Here is a 17,658-nt window from a genome sequence, read left to right on the forward strand (position 1 = left end):
AATCTATCTAACTCAGTCTTGGATAAATTCAATGACCCAGCCTCTGCTGCTTTCTGGGGAAGAGAATTCCACAGACTAATAACCCTCAGAGAAAAAAATTCTCCTCATCTCTGTCTTAAAAGGAAGACCTCTTATACTTTAACTGCGTTCCCTAGTTCTAGTCTCCCCACAAGAGGAAACATCCTCCCGGTATCCACTCTGTCAAGTGCCTTCAGGATCTAATATGTTTCAATAAGGTCACCTCTCATCCTTGTAAACTGCAATGGGTATAGGCCCAACCTGTTCAACCTTTCTTCATAAGATAAGCTCTTCATCACCGGAATAAGTTAAGTGAATCTTCTTTGAACTGCTTCTATTGGAATGATATCCTTTTTCAAATAAGGAGACCAAAACTGTACACAGAACTCCAGATGTGATCTCACCAAGGTCCTGTATAGCTGCAGTAAAACTTCCCTACTTTTATACTCAATTCCCCTTGCATTCCATTTGCCTACCTAATCGCTTGCTGTACCTGCACACTAACTTTTTGTGATTCATGCACCAGGACTCCCAGATCCCTCTGTACCACCAAGTTCTGCGATCTCTCTCCATTTAATATACAGCTTTTCTATTCTTCCAGCCCAAGTGGACAAATTCACAGTTCCCCACATTATACTCCATCTGACAAATTTTTGACCACTCACGTAACCCATCTATATCGCTTTGTAGACTCTATCTCCTTGACAACTTACTTTCCTTCCTATCTGGGTGTCATTTGCAAATTTAGCTACCATATATTGGTCCCTTCATCCAAGTCATTGATATAGGTTGTAAATAGTTGAGGGCCCAGCACTGATCCTTGTGGCGCTCCACTAGTTACAGCTTGCCGTTCTGAAAAAGACCCATTTATCCCTACTCTCTGCTTCCTGTTAGGTAACCAGTCCTTTACCCATGCTAATATGTTACCCCTTACACCATGTGCTCTTATCCCGTGTAGTAACCTTTGATGTGGCAGTTTATCAAATGCTTTTTGGAAATCCAAGTATACCACATCTACAAGTCCCTCTTTATCCACCTTGCTTGTTACTTCCTTGAAGAACACAGATTAATTAAACACAACTTTCCTTTCACAAAACCATGTTGACTCTGTCTGATACCATTGTGATTTTCTTGGTAACCTGCAATAACCTCCTTGATAATGGATTCTAGCAATTTCCCTATGACAAGACGCTAGGCGATCTGGCCTATAGCTTCCTGCTTTCTTTCTCCCTCCTTTCTTGAATAAAGGTGTTACATTTGCTGTTTTCAATCCGCTGGGATCCTTCCAGACTTTTGGAAGACTAAAACCAAAGCCTCTACTATCTCTGCAGCCACTTCTTTTAAGACCCTAGGATGCAGGCCACCTGGTCCTGGGGACTTGTCAGCCTTAGGTCTAATAGTTTTCCCAGCAACTTTTCCCTGGTGATGGTTCCTCCCTTCCTTTTACTCTTGATTTTCAAGTATTTTTGGAAGATTTTCTAAGCCTTATAGCTGTCCATTCTGCTACTTGTCCCCTGACTCCACATGTTCTGACCTTGGTCATGAGTGTACTATGTGGTACTTTATTGAAAGCCTTTTGGAAATCCAAATATTTTACATCGACTGCATTATCCTAATCTATTCTTTGGTACCTCTCTTTTGAAATCTGTGCTATTATGTTTCAGTTTCTTCATGTTTTTCTGGTACATCTTTTGAGTAAGGATTCCAATTTCTTTCCTACCACAGATTTTAAGTTAATTTGTTTCTAGTTTCCCAGACTTGTTCTATCTGTCTTTAAGTATAGGAATATCATTGATTGTCTGCCACTCCACTGACACAATTCCATTTTATATATCTATATCAATACATAAATGTATCTATATGTAAATATAAATATATCCATATGTCTGTATCCATATCTGTCTATATATATCTATAACTCTCTATCTATATACCTATATATATCAACACCAAAGGATTAATAACTTATTGTTTATAATTAGTGGTGCTTTCCAGAGGATTTCATTTTCACTATTCCCAGAATGATACAGCAGCAGAGGGGCAAAACATTAAAGTCCAGAGCCGCACAGTGAGGGTTAAACATGGTTTCCATTGATATTCTACCAAGCTGTGCTGAGTCAGGAGGGGAAAAAAAAATCAGAGGGTAGAATCACATCTGAGAGATCTCAAATGCCTACTTATTCCCAACTACAGCAGTCAGTCTGGTAGCAGGCTCTCAGTCCACCCTCTTAGAAGCAGGAGGTATCAAGGCCAGGCAGACCAAAAATATGGTTATAAATCATGAAAGGAATTACAAAAATAAAAATGGTGAGGGAAAGGATATCCTCATGGCCACCTACCCCTCAGTTTGCCAACACAGTAATCTACAATTGTGGAAGATAGCAGGGAGGGGCAGCATAATGAAAGCAAACTCACATACACATTCAATTCATCACAGACTTTGATGCTAATACTATGGAATTTTTCCCAAATGGTGTAAAACAGTGAAACAAGTAAAATCCAATGAAATAATTAAGCAGACCATATTCACTTGGATCAGATCATAATGTTTCATTTTATTCTTTTAATACATTCAAGAAGTTCCAAACACCCCAACTACCTTAAGTCCATTCAGGTGAAGTAGTTTCCACTTCCGATCTGCAACAAGAAATCCTGCATTAAGAGTTCAGTATTTTGTCAGGTCCCACTACTGCTACAGCCAGGTGAGTTTATCAGGAAACTGTTAGTGCTTGCTTGCAGGCTGGTAGTAATCTTTAACAACCTCCATTGCCAATCTTCAGAGTTCAAAGACAAGACATGAATGAAAAGCTCAGAGGCCGCCAGGCATATTTAATCATCTATACAGCAGGTTTGTAAAACTTTTAGGAAATTTGTCTCACAAGAAAAATGTTGCTTTCTCGCTCGTAGAAATTCCACTGTTTTTGAATCATTAGAAATCTGAATCCTTAAAAATCCTACCAAAGCTCTACATGTAACAGTAAAAACATAGAATCTTCTGCTTAATTTCTCTATAAATCTTTATACATTGTCTATATAATTAGAGGTACCTTCCCCATCAGGAAAGTAATAGTGCAACATTTATTTCTACAATTGTAATTTGGGCAGAAACATAGCCCTCTGTGTAACATCTAAATGCAGCTTTCGTAAACAGATGTTACAGTGAATTAGGCTTCACCATCGTCACACTTTGGCTGTTATCATTTTGACATTTTCTTGAAGATTTTTTTCAATTTAGAGGTTTTTTTAACTCTGTCAGTACTATAAGCCAGGTCTTGGGACACTGTTTGTCTCTTAGTTATGCTTTTTTGATCTTTCATTGTACTATTTTCACTTTGTGTGGAAAGATCTAAGACACGCCTGTCCTGAGCAGCTGATAATTGTCCCATGCTGTATGATTTCTCAAGACCATTCTGAATGGGCTTACTGGCCATCAGAGAGCTCACAATCATACTTCTGGTGTCCGCTGGGCCCAGAGAATCAGGTGTTGCAGGTGACCGCTCATATGTCACAGATGAATCAGCAACAGATAGGTCATCTAGAGAGTTCTTGGACATATTGCGTGAAGGACCACTAAGAGCCTCCCAGTTTGATAAGAGTAACATTTTTTTTCCATTCAAAGACCCAAAAGAGGAGTCACAATCCGAAGCTGTCTCCTGTGTGTCCCTGCAATATAAAACAACCAATTAGCAAGTTAATATTTTCTTATTTGCAAAATACAAAGATAGGAAATATTGGGGCCGATTTTCAGTTAGTGCCAGGGAATGATGATAACTTGCATTTGTATAGTGCCTTTAATGTAGTGAAGCATCCCAAGGAAATTACTATTCCTTGGATGTACAGGTGCGTAGAAACCGCATAGTGACCAGTGATTTCAGGTCTCCAGGTCCTTTTGCTTCACCCTGGGATTTTGGGGGCTACTTCAAGACACAGGCTCAGTCCTATATATATGAAATGGGAGGGGCCAATCCTGGTTCTCCTGCCTCACTTTCCAGTGGTTTCCATCACCATTTTCACTGACGCCCAAAGAACTCAGTGATGTGGGCCCAGGACCCGGCAGATTAGAGGGACTGAGGGGGTCGAGCAGTAAGACAAAGGTAAATGGCACTTTACTCAATATCCTTCAGGCTGGGAAGCTGCCTGACCTTCTTCAACAACACCCGGGTGGTTTTGAACCTGTGGCCAAGCCTGTACTTCTGTTACTGCCCCTTGCTGGCACGAAGACAGGCCACACTGGGGGTGCAACCAGGCCATGTTAACTACAGAGTTCACTAAATTGAGGAGATAAGATCTGGATGCACTTTGGGTACACTCTGCCTGCCCAGTGGCCAGGCAAGAACGGGTGTCAGGAAAATGTGCCTCATCGTACTGTTGAACAATCCAGATTCAACTGTAGATTTGTAAGGTAGCTGGATTTCACAAAATCCTTCAGCAAGATTTATACCAATGGCCCATTGCTACTTGGTGATATTCAGAATTTCGCTGGAAAAGTAGTGCATTTTTCCATACACATACCACAAAATACATTGTCTTTCTTCCCAACTTTATCTATCCATATAATAATCGCATTTTGATACAGATGCAAAACAATCTTTTTGAAAGGGAAAAAGAGGCAATTAATGAAGTTTGAAAAGTACAACCAACTACAAAAGGCCTCTACTTTATGTTGAAACTTTACATGGAGCTATGTTCATCTGTATTTGCCTACCTGCACTAGATCCCCATAGGGAATATTTCAACAATGGCCTTAAAGAGACACGTCAGATTACTAGGTATAGATCACAAACGTGCTGCAGACCCTAGACAACTCATAAGCATTGTCAGTTACTCCTTCAAGGATATCTCTTTAGATACTTCCACAGGATGCATTATTACTTGGTCATGCCTTTACCACTGCTGTTCAGCCGTCACTTGCTAGGGAGGTATACAAAACTGGCTCAGGTTTGCTCACTACTGGAGTTTCTCCTCCCTTTTGGAGAATTTGACATATGAGGAAATCACAGAACTAGGAGAGTTGTGCTGTTACACCAATTTATTAAATATACCATTTCAAATTATTTATTATTTTAAAATAACGCAACTAGTCTCATACTGCTTATTTTAAAACATGGGAAATGAAATTTTGATCACCATGTAGAACAGGAGAACTTCAGGAATGTTAAGGAGCCAGCTGATGGCTACCTGCAGTTACAGATATTTCTTAATTGAAATGTTTATGTAAAAGACTGCAGATTATCCCCAAATGTTTGCTCAGTTGAAATAATTGATTAAAGGTGATGATTTATTCCTCAGAAGAGTTATTCTCATTGAGAAATTTCTACTACTGCTATATTCATATCATTAATTCATACCTGCTGCAGGTTAGTTTTGATTCTGTGGTAACTAGATGGATACTTGAAGCGAAGTTTAGTTAACTGGGATAGCTTCAGCCTTTTCCTTTATAAATCTGTTGATGTGGATTTAATTCCTGGGGCTTTGTGACATGTAAATTTTCTATCCTGACCTGCAATAAGCACTATCAGCTCCAAATAGAATTTGAAATTCATACTAATGTGAATTGCAAAAAATTGTTGCAAATCCAAATTTTGTTCCACTATGAAATTTACACAACCTGAGTTTATTTTTAATCCATTTGCACATTGCATTGTCAATAAGCTTGTATGGTTCATGTTTCAGGGGGTTTATGACTAACAGTGGTAAAGTAATTTAGTCATATTCAATTTCCACGATGCTCTCGTATCTGTGAGAATGCTGAACGAACTGTGGCATGATAAAAATACAATGTAATTTTCTTCAATTCATTCCGTAACACGCAGCAATCTAGTTACCAATTCTTGTCAGCTGTGAAGAATATGGCATCTTCCTCATCCTCACCACGATGAAGGGTTGAACAGCTGTTCATTACAAAGATGTCAGGAGTGGAGGATTGCAAGGAAGGTGAAAGTCCAGAGGGGATCACATTGGGCCTCCGACTGCGACTCTGGTTGCTGCTTTTTGGTAAGCTGTAATTGATTTTACTATGAGCTACTGCCGAAAAATAACACATACAAATAAACATTTAGAATCAGGGATTTACACTTCGATGATCTAAAATATGCAAATATCATTCACCAGACTGAGGCTTAGAAGGTTAAATTATGAGGACAGATTGTACAAACTATCTTGTATTCCCTTTATTATAGATGATTGAGTGGTGACCTGTTAGAGGTGTTGGTAAAACATTAAGAAGGTTTAATACAGTAGACACCGATGGTGGTGGAAATCAAGAGCCAGAGCTTGGCCAATTAGAAGGGAAATCAGGAAGCACTTTTTCACATAAAAGGGTAGTGGAAATCTGGAATTCTCGCTGCAGAACGGCTATAGATGCTGGGTCTGCAATTGATAGATTTTTTTAGGTAAGGGTATCAAGGGATAAGGAGTTAAGGCAGGTAAATGGAGTTAAGTTACATATCAGAAATGATTTAACTGAGAAGCGGAGAAGGCTCGAGGGGCTGAACAGCCTAATCTTACTTTCTTTCTTATCTCAGTAAAAGAGATTTGCCTGTGGCAATTAAACTGTGATTGCTAACTGAATCACCTACTTACAAAACGTACAACCAAAAAGAAGCTATTATATTAATTTAACACCACATGTACCTGGCATTTCTAAAACAGAAAAAACAATGTACCACTAATACTGTTATAAAATTCAAAGAATCATTATTGTAACACTTTAGACAAACTACTATTTGTGATGTATTTGCAATTTGTAGTTTTTAAAAATAAAATAGATTAAGGTCAATTATTTAACCTAAATGCTCCAGGTTTTTAAAAATTAAAATCCCAAGAGAAAATAGCAACATGATTTGTGGTATGACATTCAACAGTCCTCAGACACAATACAAAAGTTAACTAGCAATTATTTCTCATACTAGCCTCCTGTGCCCTGCCCCAAGTGACTTTGCCAATTCAGTGCCAAATTAGGGGCACTTCTTGTTGCAGTTCCATATCATAGAATCATAGATTCAAACAGTGCAGAAGTAGGCCATTCAGACCATCATACCTGTGCAGGCTCTTTGAAAGAGCTATCCAAGTAGTTCCACTCCCCTGCCCTTTCCTTATAGCCCTTTTTTTATTGCTTTCAAGTATATATTTTGAAAGTGACTATTGAATCTGCTTCCATCACCTTTTCAAACAGTGTATTCCAGATCATAAGAACTCACTGCATGAAGAAATTCTCCTAAACCTTTGTCTGGTTTTTATGCCAATTATCTTAAATCTTTACTGACCCTACTGCCAGTGGAAACAGTTTCTCCTCACTGTACTACCAAACCCCCTAACAGTACTGAATATCTCTATTAAATTTTCAGTTAACCTTCTTTATTCTAAAGAGAACAATCCCAACTTCTTCAATCTCTCCATATAACTCAAGTCCCTTAACCCGGATACCATTCTAGTAAATGCCCAGAATTGGACATAATACTCCAGCTGTGGCCAAACCAGTGATTCATAAAGGTTCAGCATAAGATCCTTGTTTTTTCATATATTTACTAATAAGGCTTCTCAAACAGATTTCACACATTTTTGAATCCAGGTCCCAGAGTGCAATCTGAGGTTCCACCCAGTCTGTTTGTTTATTTCTGTTTATTAGATGACAGCAGAATACAGAGCAACATGGGCATTTGTAACATTCAGCACAGATCTTCCACAAGTTAACTTCAGTAGTTGCGAAGAGCGTAGAAAGACTTGGAGAAATTTTAATTGGATACCAACAGATAACAGATTTCATGTAGCTAAAGCAAGTGATTTGGCTTAGTGCAATATCCACCACTTTCACACTTACCAAGTTTACTGCAATTCTGCATGAAAGATCTGGAGGTAATGAAAAAATGTCAATTTTTATGACAATCACTTGCCTTACCTCCAAGAAATATGTTCAGCAAGTGATGGTTCTTGTGATATTGCTTTAACACTAGTTAACATACTACTGAATATGTAAATAGTTTAGTATACATCACAGGAAGTGATGCAAGCTAACATGTGATACAGTAGTTGGAGCAGTGTTAGTCAGCAGATAGTACATGTATTGAAGAGCTGTCCTGTACTTCTGTTATTCTGTAATAAAGAACCCTTCATTCAACTTACCAATCATCCTCATAGCGTTTATGTTAAAAACCAATAACACAACAATGGTTAACTCTTCATTTAAAAGTTTGTCACATGAAGGACAGAGATTCTAGCAATGACTTTGTCCGGGATCATTCAACAGACAAGAGAAGCAATGGACTGAATTTAGTGAACCAGTCGCAGGTCCTGGTGGCAGACTCAGGAACGAGCGCTATTCCTGCTAGTCACGTGGGCGGCCAGCCCACTGCGACCATAATGAAGGCGTGGGGCCCAGACTATCATGCAGCAGGGGCGGGATGCGGGGCATCGAATACGACGTCAGATAACCCCAGAGCAGGTGATGGCGCCATATTTAAAGCCCAGCCAGCCCGGTTTGCATTGCTGCCTTAGACTCATTTGCAGTGCCCTCTGGTGCAGTTGCGACTCCCAGACCCCACCCCACCCCGCCAGAGATGGACCCTGCAGGATGGCAGAGGCAAGACACAAGGTGGCCCCAAGGTTCAGCAACGCCTCCCTCAAGATTCTTCTCCAGGCTGCAAGGGAAAGGCAGGGAGGTCCTCTTCCCCAGCAATGGCAGGAAGAGGTCATCCCGCCTGACCAGGCAAGCTTGGATGGAGATCGCTGAGGAGGCAAGCAGCCGTGGGTTCACCTGCTCCCACCCCACCCCCCACCCTGGACAGGGTACAGTGCCACAAGACAGTCAATGGCCTCTTTTGTTCTGCCAAGATGACTACTCCATAACTCTCTCCTTTTTTTGGGATTGCAAGTGGCTACACATGAGGAAGCGAGACATGGGGAGGGAGGCACCACAATGGTGCTGGCAGAGAGGGTTAGACATCACCTCAGCCTGACAGATGCATTGCTGTGCCTCAGCCACAGACCACCTTCTTTCACAGCTCACCCCCATTAACTCCCCTGAGAGTGGATGGGAGCATGATCTGTATATTTGATACCCCAGTAGGGGACGAAGGGCTGCTGCTAGCAGAACTGTCATATTGATCTCTCTGCGAACAATGACTAACTCCTTCTTTCCATTTGCCAGACATGAGGGCCCATATCAGCAGGGAGACATCCAGACTGCTGGAGGGATCCCAGACATCAGGCCTCTCGCCACAGCTGAGGAGGAGGCACTAGAATTAGCGAGGCCCGAGGGTAGCCACTCAACATCTGATGGAGAGATTGGAGTCTCTGTGCAAGAGAGTGAGCACTGTCTTCCATCAACATACAATTCACTTCTGGAGTCCCACATCATGCATGTTTGGCATGAAGAGATCTCCAGAGCCTAACACACATGTTTGTGTTCTCTTATGCAGGTCAGGGCCACAGGAGACTCCAGCAGAAGGGGGACATCATTCCAGCTCTAAGGAGAAACCGTGGTCAGAGGAAGCACTGTCCCATGACTCTCCTGCACCAATGCAGATGGTACCGTGGGCCCAACCATCTTTCATCAATGACCTTCCCTCCATCATAAAGTCAGCAGTGAAGGTGTTCGCTGATGATTGCATAATGCTCAGTACCATTCACGACTGTTCAGATACTGAAGCAGCCTGTGTCCATATGCAGCAAGGCCTGGACAACATTCAGGCTCGGGCTGAAAAGTGGCAAGTTGCATTCACACCACACAAGTGCTGGGCAATGACCATCTCCAACAAGAGAGAATCCAACCAACTCCCCTTGACATTCAATAGCATTACGATCACTGAATCCCTCTCTATTGCCCTGGGGGTTATCATTGACCAGAAACTGAACTGGACCAGCCATATAAATGCTGTAGCTACAAGAGTAGGTCAGAGGTTGGGAATTCTGCGATGAGTCACTCACCTCCTGATTCCCCAAAGCCTGTCCACCATCTACAAGGCACAAGTCAGGAGTGTGATGGAATACTCTCCACTTGCCTGGACGGGTGCAGCTCCAACAAAACTCAAAAAGCTCAACAGCATCCAGGACAAAGCAGCCTGCTTAATTGGTACCCCATTCACAAACATTCACTCCCTCCACCTCTAATGCACAATGGCAGCAGTGATAACCAACTGCAAGATGCATTGCAGCAATGCACCAAGGCTCCTTCGACAGCACCTTCCAAACCCGCGACCTCTAACACCTAGAAGGACAAGGGCAGGAGATGCATGGGAACACCACCACCTGCAAGTTTCCCTCCAAGCCACACCACATCCAGACCTGGACCTATATCGTCGTTCCTTCACTGTCGCTGCGTCAAAATTCTGGAACTCCCTTCCTAACCGCGCGGTGGGTGTACCTACCCCACATGGACTGCAGCAGTTCAAGAAGGTGGCTCACCACCACCTTCTTGAGGGCAATTAGGGATAGGTAATAAATGCTGGCCAAGCCAGTGATGCCCACAACCTGTGAAAGAATAAAAAAATGATACTTTCATCTTGGTGGATTTCTGCTCGGCTGCAGAATCAATGTCACAAGCTGGTGAGAGCACCGTGCACGTGCCTGAGCAGCTGGCTGAGGCTGAGACAGCCAAGGCCTCTGACAGTCTCTGACTGTGGGTGGCCATGACCTTGCTTAGCCCCAGGCTGATGATGAGCCTCTGGAGCTGACAGCATAGGGCATGCTGGGGTTGCAGAGAGGATAAGACAAAATCTGGCAGTGATGCCAGAGGCAATGTGCAGTCATGAGCAGACGATGGAGGAGTCCATTCATGCCATTCGCAGGCATGTGAGCACATGACTTCTTTCATCGAGAGGTTGGCGACAATCATGGAGAGTCAGATCCCACAAATACACACAGACCTGCACATTATTGCCTTGGCCATGAGCTCAATGCAGCTGTGGCAAGGCGAGCAAAGAACGAGGTGCCTGGAGTATTCTCCGCTCCTTGACCTTCTCTGGTCAACAGGGAGGTTCAAGTGAGCCTTGAAAGGGAGGAGGGGAGGCTGACCTCCACATCTGGTGTCTCCCCTCAGGGCGTTCCGTATGTGGACACCAGGTGGCACAGCGGTTAGCAGCGCAGCCTCACAGCTCCAGCGACCTGGGTTCGGTTCTGGGTACTGCCTGTGCGGACTTTGCAAGTTCTTCCTGTGATCGCGTGGGTTTCTGCCGGGTGCTCTGGTTTCCTCCCACAGCCAAAGACTTGCAGGTTGATAGGTAAATTAGCCATTGTAAATTGCCCCTAGTGTAGGTAGGTGGTAGGAGAATTGAGGGAAGGTGGGGATGTGGTAGGAAATATGGGATTAATGTCGGATTAGTATAAATGGGTGGCTGATGGGCCTGTTTCAGTGCTGTATGACTCCACGACTAACTTGCCTGGCCTCTGGTGCAAGGGCTTCAACATCCAGTGCTGCTTGCTCATCACCTTCCTCCCTCATCAGTGGACGAGTGGCTTTCAAACATGTCCTCTTCTTGCAAGGCCTATCCCCTCTGCAGTGCTAGATTGTGCAGAGCACAGCAAACCACCACGATACAGTCGCCTCCTTGATAAACTGGTTATCTGCTGCCTGTGAGACCCCACACACATCCTTGCAATGATCCTTTTGCGTAGAAGTTAAGTGCCACTGGCAATAGGGTGAGCCCCGAATCCCATAGGTCACAACTAGTCCTGCAGCAGGGCACATAGGTTGGTGACGGACTGCCTGGAGAGGTGTAGTCTTCACTGACATTGCTGCTTGGACATTTGGAAGTAGCTGATTCAAGTTCAGTACACTTTCTGGTGCAGGTGGGCCCTTCTTGACATGGTCAACTGCAGCTGGTCTCGTCATGGAGCATCATGGGCAGGCACAGCTGCCTCCTGGTCCTTCCTCAGTCGGTGACGCTGCATCATGCCATGGGGGTCCAAAAAGACAGGGTACATGAGACCCATGTCAGGTGATCAGTGGGCCTCCAGAGCACTGTTGATCCAGAGATGACCCTGCCTTGGCAGCTGTGCCTTTGAAAATTCTCCAGGCAGACTCCCCAACAGCCTTCAGTGCCCCCCCCACCCCCCGCTTTCTGACAGCTAACCCTCTCACTCAGCAGTATGGGCACCCAACCTTCCCATTCATCAGTTTTGGCCACCCGATACAGCCACCCAAAACCAAGCCCCCCCGCACTTGCAGATCACCTGAGACCCTGCTCACCCTGGGTGCAGAGTGCACAGCATTGTAGGCCAACAATGGCCTCTAATCTCTCCTCTTCCCCTATGCAGTGCTGGTCACGGCTGCCTGCCAGTCACAGCACTCTTGCCTCAGTGTCGCCACCTTTCAACAGCCAGGGATCTGAAGGCGTGTGAGGGCTGCCCATTGTGCATTTAATTCCCAGCCCCCCCATTGAATTGCAATGAATTACATGCTAATGTATTAAAAGTAAGTGTTCTACAATTTAAATTGCATTCCTGTAGCATTGGGCCGGCAAGGCTGTTTTGGTGCTTTCCCGCCGCTGACTAATACTCATTAAATCCAGAACCGATTTCACGACATCGGATTTCTGGGCAGATGTGTCTGATACAATTCTCCGGCTCCCCACGCCTCCATTCCTGCTCCAAATGACTGCACTAAATTCAGCCCAGTGTATGCTTTGCAGACATTTTAGATTGTTGCAGATGATGAGGTACAGCTCTTGTATTTCGATCATAAATATGGTGGTCTTTCTTAAGCATGATCCTCCATGGTAAAGGTAGGCCAATGGTTGTGGAACAATATCAGCAATTCAAAGATTATGAATTCAAATCTGGTAATTTGTGGGCGGGCACTAGAAAACGACCATGAAAGTTGCCAAACTATCATAAAAACCCAACTAGTTCACTAATGTCCATCGGGAAAGGGAACCCCCTCCCCACTCCTACATGATCTGGTCTACACTCCACTCCAGTAAAATCTTAATGCCCTCACTGCCATGAGGGATGGGCAATAATTACTGCCTTGTCAGTTTCGCTTACATTCCAAGAAAATAAAAAATATCTGTAGCAGATTGAGAGCTGAGCCTATTCTTTTCAATGCAAATGAGCATGAATTCATACATGAAATAAGCTGCCTTCATCAAGTTCACTGGTCTGTTGGTTTTGAACTGTACAGAATACAGGAGCAGGAGATCATGCTTTTCTCCAACCTCACAAACAGGACCATCATGACAGTCCACCGGACAACAACAACTTATATTTAAATAGTGCCTTTAATGTAATGAAATGTTCCAAGGCACTTCACAGCAGCATTATAAAACCAATTAAGAACCCAAGCCACATAGGAGGTAATGGGTGAAATGACCAAAAGCTCAGTCAGAAAGGTAGGTTTTAAGGAGCGTCTTAAAGGACGAAAGGGAGGCGGAGAGTTGTAGGGAGGGAATTCCAGGGCTTAGGACCTAGGCAACTGAAGGTATGGCCACGAATGGTCAAGCAATTAAAATCAGGGATGTTCAAAAGGCCATTACTGGAGGAGCCTAGATATCTTGGAGGGCTGGAGGAGATTACAAAGGTAGGGAGGGAAGAGGCCATAGAGGGATTTGACAAGGATGAGAATTTTAAAATCAAGACATTGCTTGACTGGGAGCTAATGTAGGTCAGCGAGGACAGGAGTAATAGGGGAACGGGACTTGGTGCGAGTTGCGAGTTAGGACACGGGCAGCAGAGTTTTGGATGACCTCAAGTTTATGCAAGGTAGAATGTGGGAGACAAGCCAGGCGTGTGTTGGAATAGTCAAGTGTAGAGGTAACAAAGGCATGCATGAGAATTTCAGCAGCAGATTTTTTTTTTAATTCATTCATGGGATGTGGGCGTCGCTGGCCAGGCCAGCATTTATTGCCCATCCCTAATTGCCCTTGAGAAGGTGGCAGTGAGCTGCCAACTGAGTGGCTTGCTAGACCATTTCAGAGGGCATGTAAGAGTCAACCACATTGCTGTGGGTCTGGAGTCACATGTAGGCCAGACCAGGTAAGGACAGCAGATTTCCTTCCCTAAAGGACATTAGTGAACCAGATGGGTTTTTACAATAATCGACAATGGTTACATGGCCATCATTAGACTAGCTTTTTAATTCCAGATTTTATTAATTGAATTCAAATTCCACCTTCTGCTGTGGTGGGATTTGAACCCATGTCCCCAGAGAAATACCCTGGGTCTCTGGGTTACTAGTCTAGTGACAATACCACTATGCCACCTCCTCCCCTGAGGCAGAGGCAAAGTCAGGCGATATTACAAAGGTGGAAATAAGCAGTCTTAGGCGTGAATAGTGATGGACTGAAGAGGTGTGGAATCTTTTTCCATTAGACTTTAATTATTGTTGGAGATTTTAAAAAGATTTAAAATAAATCTTTTACTTATTCTTTTTACTTTTTCTCTCTCTCAATCCTATCTTTCTTTCCCTCTCTTTATGTCTTTTCCTGTTCATGATTTATATTTTTTTTTAAGAGATACAGCACTGAAACAGGCCCTTCGGCCCACCGAGTCCGTGCCGACCATCAACCACCCATTTATACTAATCATACACTAATTCCATATTCCTACCACACCTGTCCCTATATTTCCCTACCACCTACCTATACTAGGTGCCAATTAACCTATCAACCTGCAAGTCTTTGGCTTGTGGGAGGAAACCGGAGCACCCGGAGGAAACCCACGCAGACACAGGGAGAACTTGCAAACTCCACACAGGCAGTACCCAGAATTGAACTCGGGTCGCTGGAGCTGTGAGGCTGCGGTGCTAACCACTGCGCCACTGTGCCGCCCACATATTGAATTAAATATTCTAACTTACACTTCCTCGTTTAGACTGCGCATGCCTAAGTAAGGGTTCTTCAATCTGACTGGTTGAAGAACTGCCTGCCCTGGTTCCAGATCCCATGTAGAGGGCGCCGCACTGAAAGCCTCTCTAATTACCACAAGTTACCAAGCAAAAGCCCACTAAAAGTATGTGGGCAATTGTGCATGAACAGCGAGTGCCGTTCTTTCACTGCTAACTGCAAAATGTGGGCCGTTATATTTCATTCAAGTAACAGTTGGACCGGCCCACTCCATGAGGTAAAGTATTAGTTTTAAAATGTGATAGTGCAAAGCCATTATTGTGCTTGTACAGATGCATGAGATTGCAGGAGCATGAAGGAGAGAAAGTGCATGAGAGAGGGATTTGAGAGACAGGCAAGGAATTGAAAGAAGAGGGATCTCAATTTTTAGCTTCTTGAAAATCTAGCTGAATACACAATAAAATCCAAATGGAGCTAGGGGTTAAATAGCAAATTAAATGTCGGATACTACACTTGTAATTGTATGCTATGCTAGTTAGTTACAAGAATGAAAGAATGTAAGTAATGAACCATTACGAGTTTGATATTCTATATCCATGGGTGATTTCAATTTAACTTTTAAAAACATTTTCAAATTGAGTCCTTAAATGATAATTCACTGTATTCACTAGACAATGAAATTATCATTTGCATATATAGAATAAAAAAGCTTTCATCCAAGCATTGTACTTCAAATGGCAATGTTCTTCTCCAGAACATATTCGGAAATGTAAAATGTCAGGTGTTCAGCTGGCTAAGAATTGTCTGGAAGTGGCAGAGTGGAAAATAATAGCTTCTGTCTGACCCTATCCTGTTCCTCAGCTGAATGTGAAGCTCTAATGTTCAGAATTGAAATGCCAAGGTCTCAGTTGCTTGTTTTCTCTCATCAGGAAATGTGATTTGTAACTTACGGTGAAATTGTGGAATGATTGGTGGCGTATCTTCGTCCAAGTCATCTACTCCACCAGCTATTGGATATGGTGGGACTGACACACGTGGCATGACCACCCAACTGTGCTCAGAATACAGAATGGAGGTTAGGCTCGGCATTCCTGCATTGTGCACGATTGGAAAGCCACAAATTTTCTCAATCTGCTGCCAGCGATGTAGCTGTTCGCGCAAGGCTGCTGTCACCTCAGATAATGATTGTCTGAAACATAGATGCAAAAGAAACAATTGTAAATTGCCTGTTGAAAACAACTTATAATTTCAACTCAAAGCATTTTTCTTTAAATACAAGGTTCCCAGTAGCTTAGTGGATAAGTGCACTGAAGAGCACACACCAGGGAAGTCCCTGGTTCTTTGTTTAACTGCTGACCTTAGTTGTGGTGGAGCAGAGCTACTATAATCGTCCTCACCACTGTTAGAGTAGACAAGGATATAAAAATAAAATCAGTCAGGCTTTCTACTCCTTGTTGTTATCCAGTGATCTTGCTGGAAAATGCATGTGTGTGGAAATTGGGCTCACACGTCCTCCATACATCCTGCCACCATATCACAGTTGCCCAAAATGGCAAATGTTCAAGACCTGCCTGGGGCAAGGGGGTTTGCAAAATTCAGAAGGGAGAGGGGAAGAGGAGAAAATACTGCTAATATTTTCCCAAGAAATAACAAGAAGATACCCATAAACTCGACCAATCATTTTTAAAAACAAAATAAAATGTTCCCACTAACTATTTTCTCATCACACAAAACATCCTAGCAGCTACTCGGTTGAGTATGGTGGCAAGCACAATTAAGGAGTGTAATCTTCTATTTGCAAATGAGTCAGCTGCAAATAAAAGTAATTTGCCAGCTTCCAGGTTCTGCAGGGATTTATAAATTCACTGTCAATTCTTCATTAGATGCTTTATCTTCGTGTTAAAATGAATTCACTTTGATCTTTTGCAACTTTTCTTATATTCAACTTTATTTCTTCTTTTTTAACGATGTATACATTCTGATCAAAGCTCAAGTAAAGGCCGAAATTTTACACGATGGGCAGAGGTCACATCCACCAGTTGAAAAGCTGGGTGCAAGCCTGCCTCCACTGGACCTGGAAACCACATGGCAATTTTATGTAGCCCAGGCCCTTAACTGGCCTCTGGAGGCACTGCTGCTCCTCTGAAGCGGGAAGTTCTACCTCCAGGAGCTGCTGGTCAATCAGAGGGACGGCAGCTACTCAGTCCCAGCAGCACCACCGGAAGCGGTGGCCATTGCTGGGACTGCACCCAGCCAGAAGAGCAGCATGGACGGCGGCACCGAATGGTGAGTGGGGTTTCGGGCCTTGCCAGGGAAAATCGGCTGAGCCCCGGTAAAGGGATGAGGGTCGATTCAGAAGACGTGGGGAGGTGCTTCATTGGAGGGGCTTGTGCCATGGGGGTTGGGGGGCCTCCATGCTATACAGAGTGGCCAATCAGCCCATAAGGAGGCAGCCTCTCACGTGGCGAAGTGCCTGGCCGCCCACCAGCGGTGGGAAGAGGCTCTTAAGGGGCAATTAATTGGTTATTTAAAGGCCTCAATTGGCCTGGGGCTGGCAGGCTATTCAACCTGCTGGTAAAATGGCAGCGGGGGCGGGTAGATGATGGGAATGGCACACCCCGCCTCCCCACCATCACCCACCTCCAGTGGGGTGTAAAATTCCAGTCAGTTTTTCAGCGAATCAAAAGCTAATTTAAGAGAATTCAAACAAAAAGTAATACTTCACTCATTAAGCAGAGTTAACCTCCAACACATATCTGTAGCACAAGTGATGACCAATGAGCTCCAATTAACTGATAAAGTCAAAAGGTATTCACATTGACTAGCTTTGCTTTTTAAATGTACAAAAACAAAGTTGTAGAAT

At 43.5% G+C, this 17,658-nt stretch overlaps 1 protein-coding gene across 2 annotated transcripts in view; it reads right to left on the bottom strand.

Moving 5' to 3' along the window:
• Positions 1-2,553: 2,553 nt before the first annotated feature.
• stim2b (stromal interaction molecule 2b) overlaps positions 2,554-17,658 on the bottom strand; it is a 183,477-nt gene continuing 168,372 nt past the window's right edge. For both annotated transcript variants that reach the window (XM_068037108.1, XM_068037118.1), the window contains 3 exons: positions 15,746-15,984; positions 5,844-6,042; positions 2,554-3,681 (listed from right to left, as the gene is read on the bottom strand). In XM_068037108.1, the coding sequence (XP_067893209.1) occupies positions 3,216-3,681; positions 5,844-6,042; positions 15,746-15,984 (904 nt within the window). In that variant the 3' untranslated portion in view covers positions 2,554-3,215. The remainder of the gene's footprint in view (positions 3,682-5,843; positions 6,043-15,745; positions 15,985-17,658) is intronic.

This window comes from Heterodontus francisci, chromosome 1 (assembly GCF_036365525.1).
Source record: "Heterodontus francisci isolate sHetFra1 chromosome 1, sHetFra1.hap1, whole genome shotgun sequence".
NCBI classification, from domain to species: domain Eukaryota; kingdom Metazoa; phylum Chordata; class Chondrichthyes; order Heterodontiformes; family Heterodontidae; genus Heterodontus; species Heterodontus francisci.